Source organism: Jaculus jaculus, chromosome 6 (assembly GCF_020740685.1).
Source record: "Jaculus jaculus isolate mJacJac1 chromosome 6, mJacJac1.mat.Y.cur, whole genome shotgun sequence".
NCBI classification, from domain to species: Eukaryota; Metazoa; Chordata; class Mammalia; order Rodentia; family Dipodidae; genus Jaculus; species Jaculus jaculus.
The window spans coordinates 139174102-139195450 of record NC_059107.1 but is presented as its reverse complement, the minus strand read 5'-3'; the positions used below and the strand labels follow the sequence as shown (position 1 = coordinate 139195450).

General features: G+C 41.7%; 1 protein-coding gene across 1 annotated transcript in view; it reads left to right on the top strand.

Annotated features, from left to right (window-relative positions):
• The window catches only part of Ccdc38 (coiled-coil domain containing 38), a 62808-nt gene that overhangs the window by 11643 nt on the left and 29816 nt on the right, over window positions 1-21349 (top strand). Inside the window, exons 2-7 of the mRNA XM_045152252.1 lie at window positions 4519-4619; window positions 5757-5922; window positions 10829-10893; window positions 16998-17161; window positions 17300-17380; window positions 19612-19763. Of these exons, the coding sequence (XP_045008187.1) occupies window positions 4519-4619; window positions 5757-5922; window positions 10829-10893; window positions 16998-17161; window positions 17300-17380; window positions 19612-19763 (729 nt within the window). The remainder of the gene's footprint in view (window positions 1-4518; window positions 4620-5756; window positions 5923-10828; window positions 10894-16997; window positions 17162-17299; window positions 17381-19611; window positions 19764-21349) is intronic.

Below are 21349 nucleotides of genomic sequence, written 5' to 3'. Positions count from 1 at the left end.
TGCAGTGGCTGGAGGCCCTGGCGCGCCCATTCTCTCTATCTCCCTCTTTCTCTCTCTGTCTGTCGCTCTCAAATGCATAAATTAAAAAAAAAAAAAGGACCTCAGTGCAGCAATGCTAAGAGGTGTTGCAACTTGTGAGTTGCTATAAAAGATTAAACCTAACCCCTAAGTCACTCTTAGTGAATTCCTCTCTCACTGTCGTCTCCCTCAAATACAATTGCCACTATGGCGCCAACTACTATGAGACCCTCACCAGCACCCAGCGGATGCCAGTACCAAACCCTTGAACCTCCACAGTCATGGGCTAAATGCACTTCTTCAAAAGGTTTCCCAGTGACAAATACTTTCTTACAAAAGCAGAATGCTTGCTAACACAGGCATTAGCTTTGTGGTAATTTATTACAGCAGCCGCAGGAAGCTAATAAGCTTGGTATTCAAGAGTTTCTTTTTCTTTTTTCCTATTTATCACTAAAATGAACTTGGATTTGGTATTGAAGGAAGAAAAACATCAGCTTGGCAATTCTAGGACAGGGAAACTTGGTCAGTGAAGATTGTAACTCAAGTATTAAACATTTTGAGATACTTGGGTTGGGTAGGCCAAAAGTTAAAGGGTTTCTCTTAAGAGAGAATGGATGGAAGGTGCCCAGCATACCAACGAGGATGTCAGTGGCCCCGTGAGGGGATGTCCATCTGGGGTCCATCCATGGCCTGGGAGTGCTGGGAGGTGGCACGTGGACTGTGGCAATGGCATGGTTTTAGGCAAGGTTTTCCAGCAAACAGAACCCACAGGAAGGAGACTTATTATGGGCAATTGGCTCACATGATTCCAGAGGCCAAGTTCCACAACCTGCTATCTGCAAACTGGAGATGCAGGAGAACAAGTGGTGTAGTTGAGTCCAAGTCCAAAGGCATGAGAATCAGGAGAGCTGATGGTATGCGTCTCAGTGTGAGTACAGGTGGAGATGGGATGTTTCAGGCCCTCAGTGGGTTGGATGATGCCCACCTCTACTGAGGAGAACAGTCTACTCTACTGAATTAACCAATCTGAATCCCAAGGCCCACTGACTCAAAATTCACCATCATGGCCGCTCAGCCCCTGGACCAGTTGAATCCTCCACTCTGCTTTCCTCTGTCGTCTCTAGCCTGATGTCCACATTCTTCCACACCCCTGCTGTCCCCAAACCCAGCTGCTTGAACCCACCCTCAGCTGTCTCCCTCATGTTATCAGACCTAAAATGTCATCTTCTTTCTTGACATATTTGAACCTCACAGGACCCCAAAGACCCAACCAGAAGTTCCCCTGCTCTTACCAGATATGACCCTGGTTAATCCCCTCTCCACTGGAACAGCCACATTTCATTTAGTTTTCAATCAATGGGTCTCCTGCAAACCACAAAATTCTCACACAAATTGATAGCACTGTCCTGTGATAAACCGGGGACACCTCGCCCTCTGCAATTCTCTCTCTTCCCCTAACCCAAAACCTAAGAAATCAAATTGAAAACAGTAAACAAACCAATGTGTGCGGTTTCCATGCTCCTAAGCACTCTTAGTTCCTCAACTGAATACCTAAAGTGGCAGATGGCCACTTCTCAGGTGGCACTTAAGCTCTGCTCCGCTAATTCTGAACACGCCGGCTCTGGCTGGGCATGACAACATGTGAGGGCCTAAACCAGCCAGTCAGTGTCTGGAGGAGGTGCCGGTGACTCTAAGGACTCAGGCTCAGAATCCGAGTTTCCAGGCCCCCGGCCTCCTGTGAAGATTACCAGCTTCTTTATGAGGTACAGGTGGGTGAAGGGTATGGGTGTGGCATGCGGGACTTGTCTCCAAGCGCCCTTTCCCTTTCTTTGGTACAAGGTCTCCACTCTAAGCTCTCAGTATTCCTGGTCTTACCTACTGTTGTGTTTTGTTTTTTTTTTTTTTTTTTTTCTTAATCCAAGATTTCAGTCTTCACCATCATACTGCCAAGCATTAGCAAGCAAAAAAAAAAAAAAAAAAAAAAAAAAGAAGGATATAGGGAACAACTTTTGATCATTTCAGATTCAATGAGTTAAAATAAGTCCATTCAGAAATACAATTGATTTCTTTCACCCGCTTTAGTTTTCTAATGGCCAGTTTTCTCTTTTTGTTTAATCTAATCTGTGACTTTTTAAAAAAATGTATTCACATATGCCTGCAATCATCACTGCAGTTACTCTGAAACGTTTCCAGTACTTTCAAAAGCAACCCTGGGGCTGGAAAGATGGCTCAGCAGTTAAAGCTTTTGCATGGACTGCAAAGCCTAATGACCCAGGTTTGATTCCCCAGTACTTATGTAAAGCCAGATGCACAAAGTGGCGCATGCACCTGGAGTTCATTTGCAGTGGCTGGAGGCCCAGTCACACCCATTCTTTCTGTCTGTCTGTCTGTCTCTCTCTCTCTCTCTCCCCCTCTCTTTCTCTCTCAAATAAATAAACAAAATATTTTAAAAATAAATAAATAAAATCTAAAAATCCTGAACTCCCTGGCATCACCCTCTAGCTTCAACCCTCCTCCACCCCCCATCCCAAAATAATAAATTTTCTGTCTCCATAGATGTGCCTATTCTAGCCCTTTCTTGAGAGCTTGTTTGCAGGTTCGGGCAGGAGACGGCAGCTACCCAGAGGCCCTTGACTAATGACTGGTCCTTCTCTATTCCGGGAAGGGTCGCACACGGACTGGTGGGGGAGGAAGAGGACCCGCAGCCAGTCACCCTGTCAGCCCTGGTGTCCAGTGGGCTGACAGATGTTGCAGCCCAACCACCTCCCGCCAGAGCTCCTTTCTTATAAGTGGAACCATATTCCATATGGTCCTTTGTTAATGAGCTTCTTGGCTTAACATGTTTCCAAAAATTATACCTGGTACAGTACATGTTGTACATTACCCTTTTATAGCTGAATAACATCTCATTATTGTATATGGTTTATTATTTGTCAGTCAATGGATACATGAGCCTTCCCCCTCCCGCATCTTTGGCTATTACAGTACAGCTCTACACTCTCACGCACAAGTTTTCATGTGGATAGACCTGGCAGTAGAACCACTGAGATGTACAGCAACTCAGCATTAAACTCTTTTTTAAAAATTAATTTATTTATTTATTTGAGAGCGACAGACACAGAGAGAAAGACAGATAGAGGGAGAGAGAGAGAATGGACGCGCCAGGGCTTCCAGCCTCTGCAAACGAACTCCAGACGTGTGCGCCCCCTTGTGCATCTGGCTAACGTGGGACCTGGGGAACCGAGCCTCAAACCGGGGTCCTTAGGCTTCACAGGCAAGCACTTAACCTCTAAGCCATCTCTCCAGCCCAGCATTAAACTCTTTAAGGAAGTATCAGTTTGTAATCCGAAGCGAGCATGTTGTGTTACACTCCTACAGGAAGTGTTTGAAGATCCAACTTCACATTCTCCCCAGTGGTTGGTAATAACTTTGATTTTATTTTTTTTTAAGAATCTCTAGTTTGAATTGCAGCTTCCCACTAGGGCAGTGGCTCTGTGAGTTGCTGCAGAAGTGGGGTATCTGCCTAGTCCTGGATATAGTTGCAATGGTAGGAAGAAATGCTTTCAGATCTCAAAATGTGATTCTGAGCTGTATATGGTGGCTCCCACCTCTAATCCCAGCACTCAGGAGGCTGAGGTAGGAGAAAGTTGTAAGTTCAAAAGAATCCTGGACTATAGAGTGAGTTCTAGATCAGTCTGGGCTAGAATGAGACCTTGCCTCAATAATATATCCTTCTTTTAATATATATATATATGTATGTATTGTTTATTTTTATTTATTTATTTGAAAGCAACAGGCAGAGAGAAGGAGCCACAGAGAGAAAGATAATGGATGCGCCAGGGCCTCCAGCCACTGAAAATGAACTCTAGACACATGCGCCCTCTTGTGCATCTGGCTAACATGGGTCCTGGGGAATCGAACTTCAAACCGAGGTCCTTAGGCTTCACAGTCAAGCGCTTAACCACTAAGCCAGCTCTCCAGCTCTGTATTTAAAAAAAAAAAAAAAAAAACCTTCCATTGATTTATTTGCATGTATGTGTGTGTGCCAAGGCCTGTGGTACAAATGGACCTCAGACACTTGCATCACTTTCTGACTTATTTGTGTGGCTTGGAAACTGAATCCAGGCCAGCAGGTTTTGTCAGCAAGTGCCTATAACCACTGAGCAATCTGCTCAGCTCCAAGATATCTGAATTTTATTGATATGTCTTGTGAGGTACTGAGCATTGAGTTTGGTGGGAAATAGGCAGAGGAGCTATGGCTCCCGTTCAGAAGATCCAGGCTCCGCAGTTCCAATTCCAAGTGCAATGGTGGGGGTGGAGGGGCAGATACAAGATCTGTCTACAACCCACCACTCAAAGACCTTTGCATCCCACTCACCTTACCCCAGCTCCTAGGACCTTATTGTTTTGGTTAACAAAGAAAGAATAGCAACTAATTTTCTTTTTCTTCTTTCCTTCCCCCTCCCTCCTTTCTTTCCTTCTGTCATTCCTTTCTTTCAGATAGAGGACCTGATAATGTATTCAAAAAGGACAAGCCTTACAGGGTCTTTTTCAAAGATCTCTTTCTTTTCAAAGAAAGTGAAATGGCAGCCAAGAAGAGGGTAAGTTTTAAAATCATAATCAAAATAAATGTTGGAATCAAAGGCCCTTAGCCATAGTTCTTAGAAAATTTTATGGGGGCTGGGGAGAGGGATCAGTGGTTGGAGGAACTTGCTTGCAAAGTCTAATGGCCTGGGGTTGGTTCCCCAGTACCCATGTAAAGCCATGTGCACAAAATGGCACATGCTTCTGGAGTTTGTTTGCAGTGGCTAGAGGCCCTGGTGTGCCCATTCTCTCCATCTGCCTCTCTCTCTCAAATAAATAAAAAAATATTTTTAAAAAAGAATAAGTCAAGACAAGCCAAGTTATATGAATTAAACAATGTCTATGTGTGTGTGGTGGGGAGAGAGGAGAGGAAGGGGAAAGGGATAAAATGAGAGGAATGGTTAACATTTTAGAATTATGTGTTACGAAGCTAAATCAACAATAGAGCTGAGATTCACTGAGGGACAAACTCTCTTAATCCTAATTAGAACCAAGGAACTACTTAGATATGTTCCACAACTAAGTCACCCATGCTCACAGTTTTCCTGCATGGATCATATGCTTTTGTAGAACTTAACTCAAAAGTAAACTGAGGAAACGTTAAAGAAAACAGAAAGTTAATGCTTGCCACAAAGAAGATCCATTTCCTTGAAGTTTTAACTGCACTTTGGGGAAGACAAGCTTGTGAAAATAAGGCAAGAAAGACATGTTCCAGTCTCATGCTTGTGAGATACAGTTTAAATATTTTATTTATTTATTTATGAGAGGGAAAGAGGCAGAGTATGTGAGGGAGAGAATGGGCATGCCAGGGCTTCCAGCCACTGCAAACAAACTCCAGATGCATGCCCCACCTTGTGCATCCGGCTTATGTGGATACTGGGGAATCAAACCAAGGTCCTTTGGCTTTGCAGGCAAGTGCCTTAACCCCTAAGCTATCTCTCCAGCCTGAGATACAGTTTAATAAAGGTACATTTTTAATATGTTTGCTTGGCTCTATATAGGAAGGAAATAAGCTATGCACATTCCTTAAAAGAAGAAATTGCTTATTTTATGTTGATGTCATTTGTTGAAAATTATATTTTTGTATATGATCTCTATTTTAATATATTACTTTGGCATATTAAAATTCTTTTAAACTTTTCCACTTTGGGCAGGAAAGAATCATGAACCGTAGCATGAAAGTCTACCAAAAGACAACTTTTTCATCCCGCATGAAGAGTCGTTCACACCTGGGCCAGCTGTCTATTTACGCTGAACCAGGTGGTGGCTCATTTGAAAATCTGGGGCTGGATCCGACTCTTATTCTCAGGTTGACAGAAGGTATGTCTATGTTTAAAAAGATTATTTTAAATCTTTGCTGTTACCATCAGGCTTTGGGGAATTTCTGGAGGTGAGAAAAACAGAATACATGTTTTCTTTCGATGGTGGCAGAGAGTTTTGTAAGTCAGGTTTTTGGGAGTTGAGAGAAAAAAATAAATAAGAAAACATACTTTTCCACAGAGATTGTTAATTATTTTCATAACTCTCGTGGAAGAAGGAAATCACTGTCAAAATAGTACAGTGTTGGGGGTTGTAGAGATGGTTCAGTGGTTAAGGTGCTTGGCTGCAAAGCCTAAGGACCGGGGTTCAATTCCTCAGTACTCACTTAAGGCCAGATGCACAAAGTGGTGCACACATCTGGAGTTATTTGTGGTGGCTGGAGGACCTAGAGCACCCATTCTCTTTCTCTTCCCCCTTTCTCTCATTCCTTGCAAATAAATAAATAAATAAATACTACAGTGTTAAAGTTGACAGAGGTGGAGAGAATACAAAAGGAATGGCTCATTTTTAGATGTAGAGACAGAAATTTTCTAAGGATGGAAAAACGATTGTTCCAAGAGCTCAGGTAGCTCAGGAAGCTAATGGATGAAAGTAAATTTGGCTGTGATTGCAAAAACATGCCTGGCTAAATGATGAGCTAGGGCAGCATGATAAGGTGATAATAATTTCTCTATGAAAATACAATCTAGGGCCTGGAGAGATGGCTCAGTCAGTAAAAACCCAAGACTGAGGACCTGAGTTTAGGCCCCCAGCTCCCATGTAAGTTCTGCATAGATGTGGTGGCCTGTCTGCAATTTCAACACTCGGGAGGCAGGAACTGAGGCTCACCAGGGCAAGCTAGCTAGCCAAATTGATGAGCTCTGGGTTCAAGTGGGGGCAACCCTGTCTCAATGAATAAAGTAGAAAAGAAGCCAACCATTGTCCACCTCGGTCTTCCACACATGTGAACACACATGCACAAAATAAAGCAACCTGGATATGAGAAATGTCATAAGCATTTCTTGCTTGTCACAGTTCAAAAGTGACTACAAAGGAGAGTAAAAGTAATTTGAGGCTCCTGAAGCCAAAGTGACTAATTGTAAGTCATTTAGCAGAGAACATTGAATGCAATAATAAATAGAAGAAAAGAAGTCATATTAACTGATTTAGAAGATCTTGTAGGTGTCTATAATAACAAAAAGCAACAGATGGCAGCCAGTAAATTAAACCAGTGACCATAGCCCAAAGTCAAGAACATTTAAAATGACATGTGGCATTTAAGTCTTGAAAGTTAATAGGATAGACTATTAAAGAAGAAATGGAATTTTTCAACACTGTGCAAAACAAAAAAAGATGGGGGCTCTGTCAAAAATTTGGCTGATTATTCAGACAAGCAGCATGGATTTTTTTCACTTAAACATTTCCAATCACAAGTTGTTCTCAATGATACCCCCTTGTTGTAGACAGCTCCCTATTGCTGGGATGAACATCCAAACCAAGCGCAATATATAGGAGGAAGGGTTTATTTCAGCTGACAGATCCAGGGGAAGTTCCATAATGCGGAAGAGGCTGGCCCCCTTTCCCAGATCCAAGTAGGAGGAGACATCACCAGCAGTCAGCACCACAGACAAGCACACAGGCGCAGCAAAGCAGCAGGGATCCAGGAAGAGCTCAGGACCTCTGCCTGCCTTTTGGGCTAGAAATCAGATCTGACCCCAGTGACACCTTAGGGCTGGACTCCAGGATCTGTCTCCCCAGTGACACCTCCTCCATCTAAGCAGCTGGAAACCCAAGTTAACCCCTGAGTCTATTGGAGGATATACATTCAAATTACCACATCCTTATTACTCAACCTTTACAATGCCTGCCAGAAATCTGATGGAAAACAAGCCTACATGAGAGTGAAATAAGCCAGGGACCCCCACTTTAAGAGCCCAGGCCCTTTTACTTCTGTGTTTGCAGTAGGGACAAACTGTTAGGTTACTGTCAAAGGCAACAGACACCACTTAAGTGTTATTGGCAGAGCAGCTCACCTACATGACAGAAGTGCCAGTCTCTCCTAGCAAGTTTTCAGCATGGCAAAACTCATTGTCTGCTTTTCCATACCTGCTGTGAATTTGGCTTGCGTTCTCTAAACACATTTGGCCTGAGGACCCAGCTGAGCAATGCCTGAGCTTGGCTTTGCTGTCAAAAGGCAAGCAGCTGTAAAGTTTGACTCATTGCAGACTCCATAGCCTCAGATCTCTCTTAATACCCTTTGTGATACCAGTGGGTGCTGGAGGTGTTCTGAGAAGAGCTTTACCATGCAAAGCCTCTTTGCTGAAACAAGCATGCGTGCGCGCGCGCGCGCGCGCACACACACACACACACACACACACACAAAGAGAGAGAGAGAAAGAGAAAGAGAGAAATTTAAAAATGAATTGGAACACCCAGGGCCTCAGCCACTGCAATTGAACTCCAGACACTTGTGCCACCCAGTGGGCCTCAACTATGCACACCTGGCTTACCTGGGATCTGGAGAGTGGAACATGGGTCCTTAGGCCTTGCAGGCAAGCACCTTACCTGCTCAGCCATCTCTCCAGCCCTGAGCTAGACTTTTTTGTGCCTAGATTTTTGTTTTGTTTTGTTTCGTTGTCTACACAGTCTTACTGTGTAGCCCTAGCTGGCTTTGAACTTGCTAAAATCTGCCTGTCTCTGCCTCCAAGTGCTAGGATTATAGGCATATACCACCATACCAGTTTAGATTTTAATTTTAAGATGATTGTGTTTAGAGACAACTGGAAACAGCCCAGGCTTGCTGTGAAATCATACTGAGGAATCGTTAGTTTTGCTAGGCATGAGAATGGTTGGTAGGATGGTTCTTTTTAAAATGTGTGGGAGAGTTACATACTGAAGCACTCATGGCTGAAATTATCCAAAGGTTTTGATTTTTCATTAAAATATTCTAGTGATGGGAAAATTAAGGAGAAGTAACAATAGATAAGCCTGGCCAAATGCTGGTAATGTTGAAGTGGGTGATAGGTACATGAAACTTCATTATACGACTACTTTTATGAGTTTTGGTGATTCCCAGGATCTAAAAATTTTTAAGTATTAAAAAAAGATAGCTGTAAAAAAAAGACAGCTGTGTAAGTGCTTAGTGGTATTTACTTTCATGTAAATTCTTAATCCTCAACAAAACATTCTTAGAAACTGTTGTATCCTCTTTGCATATGGTGAAAACCAGTTCAGTAAGATTGAGTCACCCAAATCTCTAAATGGATGCAGGATTCACATCAAGACCTGTCTGAATCCAAAGTTTATAGTTGGTTACCTCCCCATAAATTTAGTGACTAAAATAATCATTGTTGGCTTTATGATTAACCTATAAAATGAAGTGACTCATACCAATTGTGTCATTTAAATAATAGTGGCTAACAATTATTAAGAAATTGTTGTGTGTTTTATAATTGTGTGTCTCGTTTCTTTCTCCTGATACCATTGTGAAATGGGGGAGTGCTCTACTGTCATAATAAGCTTTCATAAGGTTTAATTTTCAATCACTTTTTAAGTCTGATACTTTACCTTGGATCTGCTAGTAAAGGAGCAGTCCCAATCTCTGAGATATTGCTGCTGCTACCTATCACAAGAGCTAAAGAGAACAATGAATATCAATTCCTTATTTCTATTTTGGGGGATGTTTTTTCAAGGTATGGCCTCATCCTAGCCCAGGATGGCCTTGAACTCTCAGCGATCCTCCTACCTCAGCCTGCTGAGTGCTAAGATTAAAGACATGCACCACCACGCCTGACTTAAATGAATAGAACTTCTTAAAGCTTCTACTTAGAAGTCACATGGATCACCTCCATGCCTGATGCCTAACCAGATCATCTCAGTAGCCAAGCCTGACAGCAGATTAGCTGAACAGCAAAAATCTGGAATCAGTTATATGATCTAACATAATTAGTGTTCTCACTGTATAGATGAGGAGAGTGAGGCTCAAAGAGGGAAAGTGCTTACTGTGTCCCCAGTTAATTAGAGGTGGAGGCCAAATGTGAGTCCAGAAGACTTGGGACTCTGTTTGTTTAGGAAATTTATTTTATTAATTTATTAATTTTCAAGCAGAGAGAAAGATGGAGAGGCAGAGGAGGGAATGAACATGCTAGAGCCTCTAGCCACTGCAAACTAACTCCAGATGCATGCATCACTTGGGCATCTGGCTTTACATGGGTACTGAGAAATTGAACCTGGGTCTTTAGGCTTTGCAGACAAGCACCTTAACTGCTGAGCCATCTCTCCAGTCCCTATTTCATTTTTTTTTCTTCCATCTACATTGTTAGTGAAAGACTTTATTCTAAAATGAATTCTGGTGGTGTCTCATAAAGCAAATATTGGAGTGTAACAGTTGTATAATTTTCCAAAATGAAGAAAACTTGGAAAAAGAATAGTTGACGTGGTAAAACTTATTCACTATCTTTTTTGCACTTGCTGTAAATTTGACTAGTGTTTTCTGAACACATTTGGCCTGACAATTCCAGCCTTAGCTCTCAGATTTAGAGCATTTCACCTTGTTATACAGCACGGGCTGAGCAGGCAAGCCCCTATTTCTGCCAATGCACAGCTGGGAGATCTTGGACAACAATTTTGGTATCTCTAAGCTTCAAGACACAGAAAGAACGGAATAATAATACATAATTTATTCAGGATTAGATGACTGACATGTTTAACAAAGGTGCCGGGGTACTATTGACACAAAATATAATAACAGCTATTATTATTAAGTTAATTTTTGAGTGGTTCGAGAGCCTTTGTTTGAAGGCATGGGGATTTTTTTTTTCCTAAGACCAGATATGTAGTATATGTGATACCTTACAGTAACTTTCATTCAATATAATGTCTTTGAAAGATAGCAAACTAAGGCTGTCTATTTCAATGTTCTCTGCAGGTGCAGACAGAAAGAGGAGTCTCCATGAATTTATTAATGACCAGAGAGACAGGTTTCTACTTGAGGTAGTAAAAATAATTTCTTTCTCCCATTAGCCAAATAGAAGGCTTCTTGCATGCATAGCGTTGCCTAATGCTTACCTTGGCATTGTATATTTCCATTACATGTCCCAAGTCAACTGGCTGAACAGAGTGGTTCATTCCTGTGTTTACTCATTGGAACAATATTTACTGAGTACTTACTGTGTGCCAGGTACTTAAGATAAAATACATGTCCCTTCAGATGCTTACACTTGAGTAATCTTCCATGGAAAGCATTCTAGAAGATACTGGGGAGATGGCTTTGTGGTTAAGGCACTTGCCTGCAAATCCTAAGGACTCACGTTCGACTCTCCAGATCCCACATCAGCCAGATGCAGAAAGGTGAGGCAAGCGCAAGGTTGCACATGCCCACTAGGTAGTGTGAGCATCTGGAGTTTGAGTTCAGTGGCTGAGGTCCTAGCACACCAATCCTCTCTTTCTCTTTCTTTCTCTATCTCTCTAAAAAATAAAATGTATTTTCAAAAAAGGAAAAATAAAGTATATTTACTTTACATTTTCCTGAAGCTTTGATTGGCGATGGTGGGAATCAGAGCACTGTGGGAACTCAGGAAATTCTGAGACCTTCTAGCTTCCCTGATACCCATTCAACTCTGTAAGAAGTGCCAGGTACCTAGTGAAATCTTTTATAAAAATAACAGAAGGAAAGAAATAAAGGGGGTCTTATCCTTCCATCAGTACCTCTTAAGTAAGAAACCAGGTCATATAACCTAACCTATGAAAATTTGATATCCCTCTGTGCATATTAATTTACTATAGATAGGGCAGAGTCACCAAGCACTGGACAGTGGGAAAATAATTACAAAAGGAATTCACTGAATGTTGTTTAGCCCCTGTTGTCATGAATCTCATCATTTAAAGATGATCTGCCTCTATCAAAGCCTTTGATGCTGGTGAGTAAAGGAAAATGTACTTGACTTTTTCCAATTTCACAGCATACATTTTTTAACATAACTCTAAGTTACCATTTTCCTGTGCTGCCAGCTGCAATCAACAGGAAAGATACCAACTAAACTTAGTACAGTCACAAATAGAACTCCATGCATGTGGGGTGTGTGTGTGTGTGTGTGTGTGTGTGTGTGTGTGTGTGTTTAGGCCAGAGGTTGAGGTTGGGTGTCTTCCTCAGTTGCTCTCCACCATTTTATGAGATAGGGTCTCACATTGAACCCAGAGATCACCAACCAGATCAGCTAGCTAGAAAGCCCGAGGATCCTGCTGTCTCCGCTTCCCCAGTGCTGGGATGACAGTCATGTGCTGCCACATCTAATTTTCAATTGGGTGCTGGGGAGATAAACTCAATTCTAATAGACTTGCAGAGAGGTCTCAGTGGTTAAAAGTGCTTGCTTACAAAGCCTGATGGCCTGAGTCTCAATTCCCCAGTACCCACGTAAAGCCAGACACACAGAGTGGCACATGTGTCTGGAGGCATATATAGTGGCAGGGGGCCCTGGCATGCCCATTCTCTCTCTAATAAATAAATAAATAAGTAAATAAATAAATAAATATTTTAAAAGTCTTTTAAGATTTATTTTATTTATTTATTTATTAGAGACAGAGAGAGGGGTGAGAGGGAGACAGAATGCATGCGCCAAGGCCTCTAGCCACTGCAAACGAATTTTAGATGCATGCACCACCATGTGGGACCTGGAGAATTGAACCTGGGTCCTTTGGTTTCACAGGCAAGCACTTTAACCATTAAGCCATTTCTCCAGCCCCATAAACAAATATTTTTAAAAATAAGAAATTTAAAATTTAAAGTAATGTCATATCCAAAGTGTTAAAGCCCTACTTTCATTCTTAAATGTGAAAAATATACACTGAAAACTATAAAACAGTGCTGAGAAAAATTAAATGCATAAAGAAATGGAGAGATATACCTTATTTGTAGATCTGAAAGGCTCAATATATTTTTAAATTTTTTTGTATTTATTTGTTTATTTATGAGAGACAGAAAGAGGCAGAGAGAGACAGACAGAGAATGGGCGAGCCAGGGCTTCCAGCCACTGTAAATGAACTCCAGATGTGTGCACCCCTTGTGCATCTGGCTAACGTGGGTCCTGGGGAATCGAGCCTCGAACCGGAGTCCTTAGGCTTCACAAGCAAGCGTTTAACCACTAAGCCATCTCTCCAGCCCAAGGCTCAATATTTTTATCATGTCAATTATCTCCAAGTTTAATACAATCCCAATATAAATACCAGCAGTATTGTAGAAATTGACAGGTTGCTTCCACATTTTATATGTAAATAAAGAGGTCCTAAAAACAAGAAATGGGAAAGATCTGAGATGATGCTACTCTATTTGAAAGCTAAAACATTGGCCTACCACCACCTTATGGTGGCACTAGACTTACGGGTCAGAGAAGACAGACAGCTTTTTTGTTTGTTTCGTTGCTTCTTTATTTAGCTTGTTGGCTTTGTGAGACAGGCTCTTGCTGTGTAGCAGTGAGTGATCTGCTACTCTCTCTGTAGCCCAGCATGGCCTTGAACTCACAATAATCCGCATGCTTCAGCTTGAGTACTGGAATGACAGGCATGTGACACCATGCCTGGCTGAAGGATGGTTTAATACTCATGGCCTTTCAATTCTTTGATGTGTAGTCAAGAAATAAAAAGGATATATGCTAGTAGCAACTTTATTTACAGTAGCTCAACATAGAAAACAATGGAAATGTCTGTGGATGGTTAATGAGTGAACAATATGTGTGTATATATATATATATTATAATATATATTATGTGTATTTATATATATAATAGTATTCAACATAATTGAGTACTATTCATCAATAATATGGATAATCCCAGAAACATAATGAACCTCACAATAATTGAACTAAGTTTTACATGACAGAGAAACAGCTCACACTATGATTTCACTTACATTAAATTCTAGAAAATGCAAAAAAAATTCTTAAAAATGCATGGTAGTCTATAGTGATAGGAAGTATGTCAGTAGGTGTCTGGGAAAGTATTTGGGAAGGAGAGAAGAATGGATGGATTACCAAGAGCTTGAAGAAACATCCAGGGATGGGTATTGCCATCATTTTGACTGGAGTGATCGTTTTCCAGGTGTACACATGTCAGAACTTACTGAATGGCATATCTAAGCACATGGAGATTGTGGCACATTTGTCTCAATTAGTCTGGGGAGAGATGAAAATAGCACAATAATTGTCCCTCTTTGCTTGGTCATCATCACCAGCATAATAAAATTCCTATCATTTACCTCATTTTATAAAAGAACTCTTTAAGCCTCATCTTCTTACTATCTTCTGCCCCACCCTTCCATTCTCCTTCATGGAATTATTTTTCCATAGACTTATCTTAATTTCCTATTTTTTCCTTATTTTTACCTGATTCCTGTTCAGTCAGTTTTTGTCTTCAACGTCTACCAAAACTTCTCTTGGCAGAGCTACCAATGAGCTCCCCACTGCTACAGTCAGTTGCCAGTCTTTCTATTCGTCCACCTTTCAGTGGAAGTCGGTCCATCTGGTCAATGACCTCTTTCTCGACTCCTGCTTCAGCTTGTCTCCAGGCGCCATTGTCTTGGTCCTTCCGTGTCACTGGAATCTTATTTGCATATTCCTCTTCTTTCCCCCGATCTCAGAGTATTAGACTGAGACTCAGTCCTCAGTCTTGCTCTCCCTGGCTTCCTCCAGGGTCACGGATCAAAACCCCACCATCGACTCCCCAACTTCAAAATGGGCTTCTCTAGTTTGATCCTTTCACCAGAACTCCAGACCCAGAGATGCAAGGGCAGCCCCTAATTGTTTCCTCTTAGATGCAAACAGGCATTTCAGGCTTAACATTTTCAGAATGTCGCTTCTGCTACACTCTTCCCTAGCCTTGCAAAATTTTCCTACTCAGTAAATGTATTAGTTACCTTCTCACTTCTAGGACAGAATGCTTGATGAAAGCTGACGTATGGCTGCAGGTTACAGCCCATCGCAGTGGAGAAGGCATGGCGGCAGGAGTTTGAGGCGGCTGGTCACATTCAGCACAGGGAGGAAGCAGAGTGATGAACGCTGCAGCTCAGACAACTTTCTCCTTATTATAGTCCAGGACCTCAGCCCATGGGATGATGCCACTCAGCTAAGATGGGTCTTCCCACCTTCATTAATCATCATCATCATCATTATTATTAGCTTGGTTTTTCAAGGTAGGGTCTGACTCTAGTCTAGGCTGACCTGGAATTCACTATGTACTCTCAGAGTGGCCTTGAACTCATGGCAATCTTCCTACCTCTGTCTCCTGAGTGCTGGGATTAAAGACCTGTGCCACCATACCTGGCCTCCACCTTGATTAAGATAACCAAATAATCCCTTGCAGACAACCGTGGAGGCTCACCTAATCTACATAATCCCTCACAGGTGGTTTTGGGTCCTGTTCAGTTGACTATATAAAAACCATCATATATATAGCGATATATTTCCCATTGCTTACACTAAAATATTAGAGCTTTTCTTAGTTCCTCACCCCCCCCCCCACACACACACCCAAGGAGACTTCTTCAAACTATAACCCAAAACTATATTCCATGGCTTCTGTTGCTACTGCTGTAGTTCAAAGCCACCAATATCTCCAGCACTAATTGTTTGTTACAACTTCTAGTCACTGGCCTCCTGCCCCTATTTTCACTTCCCCATGGACAGTCTCATCTACTCACCAGTAAGAATGTGCCCCTCGTTCACTGAAGACCTTGAGGAACCTGCTCTGGTCCCCAGCTCTCTGGGTGCTCACTCCCCCCACTCACCACTGTGCTCCAACAACACCGTGCTCCAACCACATGGCCTCCCTCTTGGTTCTGGAGAACGTCACTACTTTTGCCTCCATGCCTTTACACAGGAGACTCCCCCTTCCAAGGGAACATTTGTCCCTCATATCCCCCCTACTTCCTTCCAGTTTTTCTGTCATTTTCACCATATCCTAAAGATTTTCATTGGCTATCGTGAACATGGTAATAGCCCTCAACCCTTGCCCACTGTCAATCCATTCCCTCTTTAGCAGTTTTTTCTCTACTATAGTGGATATTCCATAACGCATGCTTATTTTGTCCAGTGCTCTATTCATACTTGTCGAGAGAGTCCTGATATGCAGCAAACACTTGACGAATAAAGCAATTGTTGTAATACTTTTTACTATGAATTTGGAGGATCTAATTGTGGGTTTTCATTTTCTAAAATTGTCTCATCTCTGTGTTTGAAATTCATGCATGTTATAACACATGTCACTTTGCTTACTTACAATTTATTTTTCATGCATGGCATGTTTGCAAAGCCTAAGGTCTGGGTTCACTACCCATGTAAAGCCAGATGCACAAAGTGGTACATGTATGTGGAGTTTGTTTGCAGTGGCAGGAGGCCCTGGTGTGCCCATTTTCTCTAAATAATAAATAAATAAATAAGTAAATTACTTAAAATCTCAGTTAGTTTCTTATAATTTGTACTGAAAAAAAATATAGGTAGATGTCATAATTGTATTTGAGGATATAAACAGACCTTTTTTTTTTTCTGAGGTAGGGTCTCACTCTAGCCCAGGCTGACCTGGAACTCACTATGTAGTCTCAGGGTGGCCTCGAACTCACGGCGATCCTCCTACCTCTGCCTCCTGAGTGCTGGGATTAAACAGACCTTTTTGAGTCTGGATGGACGACCTGTACTCTATGTCATTTGTGGCAGAATGGAAACTGCCTTCCCCATCCGTCCTTCCTATGGGAGGAAAAGCTGGTCGACTTTGTAGCCACAGAAGGGTCAGTTTCCCCATGCCTGGGAAATTGGAATGCACTATGGGTACCAGATGGCCCACTCTTTGAACAGTTATACAGAGCTACCTTTGGCTAATGGGGCATAGCCACTTTGGAAGAATAGAGTCTCTTCATGACATCACAGTTACCTTCTGAACTGTCTCTCAAAGTAACATCCCTTCATGAAACATTTGTGCATGCTATTAACTTCTGATACAAATGGCCACTTAGTGTATAACTTTGTGACCCCAGTATCATGAGTATTTTTTGGTATACTAGGAAGGTGGGATAAAATGCCCTTGACCCACTTTCATTTTCAATATTTCTAGTATGCTGTGTTATCAAAAAAAAACACAATTAAGAGGTTTGAAAAGGACATGGCCACGAAGGAAGGTCAACTTAAAAAAGCTGAGAGGAAGCTCCAAGATGACGCAGTGGCCTTTGAAGAGTTCCTTCGAGAAAATGACCAACAATCCATAGATGCTCTTAAAATGTGAGTGTCTTCACTCTGCCCAGATCCCTTCCACAGTCTGGTTCCACTGTCTGTCTGTCTGTCCATCTGTCCATCTGTCTGTTTTAGCTTCCCAAAACACAACACAAAACAATCTAACAGATCTCTGTTATTTCTCAGGGCAGCACAAGAAACACTGAATAAACTCCAAATGACAGCAGAGCTCAAGAAAGCCAGCATGGAGATGCAGGCGGTGAGAAGGTGAGGGTATGGGGCATCACCTGCCATGACCAAATCCCCAAATCCCCATAACACCTATTGTGCCCATTAAGATACAAGTGGGACTATATCTTATCTGTTGATGGCTTCTTAAGTATAAATACATTTTAAAATAAGGAACCTACCCATCAAGAATTGTGCCTGTTTGGGCAACAGAATATGGCCTCTATCTGGAAGTTTTTCTGACTTGTAGATTCAAACACAAAGAAATGAGTTGAAAAGAAGCAAACCAATGTTAGGAGTAAATAAGAAGTTACTTTCTAAGTGCCTTGTTCCATTCACTTGCAACTCTGAAACTGGGATTCACTTTGCAATTGCCTTGCATTTATCCTTGGCAGTATTTTTACATTTTGACTTATAGTGGACTCTCTTTGGTTTTAAAAATTAAGATCTGAAATAAACCATGCAAGGTGGCACATGCCTTTAATCCCAGTACTCAGGAGGCAGAGGTAGGAGGATTGCCATGAGTTCAAGGCCACCCTGAGACTACATAGTGAATCCCAGGTTAGCCTGGACCAGAGTAAGAACCTACCTTGAAAAAAAAATACCAAAAATTTAGCCGGGAGTGGTGGCACACGCCTTTAATCCTAGCACTCGGGGGGCAGAGATAGGAGGATCAATTACCCATCTACCCACTTAAATCTGACATAAAAAGTGACACAAGCGGGCTGGAGAGATGGCTTAGCATTAAGGTGCTTGTCTATGAACCCTAAGGACCCAGGTTCAGTTCTCCAGGTCCCACGTAAACCAGATACACAAGGTGGCACACGTGTCTGGAGTTCATTTGCAGTGGCTAGAGGCCCTGGTATGCCCGTCCTCTGTCTCTTGTTCCCTCTCCCCCAATGTCTGTCCCTCCCTCTGTGTCTCAAATAAAAATAAATTTAAAAAATGACACAAACATCTTGTGCATCTTCTGTTTATTTGCAGCAGCAACACATGAACACATGCAAATAAGTAAATAAATAAATATTTTTAGGTAACTGAAATCTATGAGTAAAAATTATAGGACGAGGGGTTGGGATTGTACCATCTGTGACTCCTTTCCTACACATTTCCTTCTATATTCAAGGGCACTCATTTGAGCATAGTTTAAATAACTAGAAAGCTCCTGTCACCATCCTGAGACAACAATTTCACAATCAAAACGTATGCTTCAAACAGGTTCTGACCCCAGCAGCCTCTTCTGTTCTAAGAACCTGAAGTTAAAGGTACTCCAAGGCGGATCATTTCCTTCCCTCCTACCTTTAATTACATGTTTTGCTCTATCCCACGCCTCTTTTTAACTTGTTATTTTGAGTCAAAGCCTCACTATGTTACCAAGGCTGGGCTTAACCTTTCTTTGTAGTGCAAACAGACCCTGAAATTGCCATCTTCCTGCCTCAGCCTCTCAATTAGCTGGGATTCCAGGTGTGTACTACCAGGCCCATTCAGAAGAGTCTGTCCACTTAAAGATATGTAGACCCTGAGCCTCAGCCTCAATGTTTGTGGAAAGTACTGCATTCATACATGGTGGCCATCCTCCAAGAGCCTTGCCAGAGATCCCGCTTATCGATGTGTGTCACAGCATTCAAAAGAGATGCCTGAGATGATTGAACATAAGCTTGTATCAGAGCCAGGGAAATGGGACCGATTCTCCTTCATGGGAGAGATGATTTCAGAGGAAAAGTTTTTGCACAGGAGAAGCAACCTTGTTCCTCAGTCCTTGCATGCAAACCATGCGATTCCAGCTCATTTTTATCCTGCATTCCTTGTGACATTCCTTGGGGAATGAGGACGTATGTCTTCAAATGCACTGCTGAGGATGAAAAAATGACTGTAGTGCATCCTGCAAATTGCCCCACTCATAGTTGGCCTTCGTGAAATGTTAGCACTCTATCTTCCCCTTATGTAAGTGTTATCTTTCTCTGGCCTCAATTTTCTCTCTAGGACTAAAGCAAAATGAAGTATAGTGTTTCCTGTGGAACTAACTAGAGTAAAAACCTATTATCATCTTTCTTTATAAATGCATGCTCTTGGACATGCTCTATTCTGATATCATCCTATATCCCCTATAGGTTTTGTTCTGCTTATTGAAGTCTATGTTTTAATGGCCATACTTATCATTCTATAAGTGTATTGTTATGCAAAGAATATACAGAGAATGAATTTTGTAAAGCATTTTAATAACTGGGTTTTGATGTGTCCATCTAACCATATCCTTACTTCCTTTGAAGTGAAATAACAAAAACAGAATTCCTCCTCCGGGAGTACATGAAATATGGATTTTTTCTGCTGAAATTGTCTCCAAAACAGTGGCAAACAGAGCAGTCATTAAAAAGGGCACAATCAGCAAAAAGTAATGCAGTGCTTCCAAAAATATTAGAAAGTAAGTCAAATGTTCTTAATTTCAATGAGCAAATATCCTTCATGCTGCTTTGATGTTGGTTATTATAAAGTCAGAGTTTTAAAAGTAAAATTTGGGCAAAGATTCCCACTAGGTCTGCTACCATATATTATTAAATTGGAGGTGGGTTAATTCCAGGTACAAAGCAAGAAAAGTATGTACATGGAAAATAGTTGAGTTTTAGATGATGTACTGTCATAGAATTACTGCCTTAACAAAATCTCAAAAATGATGTAATATTATGAAAGGCCCCTATAATAAAGTCAATGGATAACAAAGTCAATTATACTTGATCAGCCTAGTATGTTAACTTAAACTAAATTTGTTACTTAGAAGCCATACAAATAAACTAAAGCCAAGTAGACAACAATCACCTTAATGTGTACGACCTGCAGGGTTTTTTAAATTAATTAGTTATTTTTTTATTGACAACTTTCATAATTGTAAACAATATCCCATGGTAATTCCCTCCCATCCCACTTTCCCCTCTGAAATTCCACTCTCCATCATATTCCCTCCCCTTCTCAATCAGTCTGTCTTTTGTTTTGGTGTCAGCATCTTTTCCTCCTGTTATGATGGTCTTGTGTAGGTAGTGTTCAAGATACAGTGAGGTCATGGATATCCAGGCCATTTTGTGTCTGGAGGAGCACATTGTAAGGAATCCTTCCCTTCCTTTGGCTCTTACATTCTTTCCACCACCTCTTCCGCAATGGACCCTCAGCTATGGAAGATGTAAATGAGATGTTTCAGTGCTGAGCACTCCTCTGTTACTTCTCAGCACCATGATGCCTTCTGAGTCATTCCAAGGTCACTGCCATCTGAAAAGAGAAGTTTCTCTAACCAAAAGTGAGAGTAGCATTAATATATGGATATGAATATTAAGAGAAGTGCTTACTGGGCAGTTTGATGAGCATGGAATATACATTTAGCCAGACAGCAGCAGATGTTACACCCCTATTTCTCATGACTACCCCTGTTGTAGGTTTTCAAATCAGGGATGTATTCCCTCCCATGGAGTAGGCCTCTAGTGAAATTAGAGGGCAGTTGGTTTCCCCATAACAGATGGGCCACTATTGTACCCATTGGCTCATTTGGCCTGGCTGACCAAATCTAAGGCTTGCAGTGTCCACTTCTGAGTATCTTCACTGGTGATTTCTCTCTCTCCCATTGAACTGCATGCAGCATGGCTTTTCCAAGCTTTCTGTCAGCTGATCTAAATGGAGAAGGTTTTCAGCTCAGTTCCAGCAGGATTTCTCAGTGACCTTGTATCCAAAGTATGTGGAGTCTTCAGCAATAGGGTCTTACCATGTATTCCTAGTGGGAAACCAAGGGCCTTGGCAATGGCCTGTAATACTTTGGGGGCATCAGGGACTCCCTGGCCAACAACTCACTGGAAGATATCCCATCCCTGGCACTGAAAAGTTTTCTAGTAACAATCTATGGCTCCTGAGTGTTCCATTGTCCAAAAAAGTAGGTTTGTATGTGATTTATTTATATCCTCTTGGATTTTGATTAGCCTTCCCTCTGCCTTTCCTTACTCAATCTCTTCCCCTGATCTCACTTAGGCC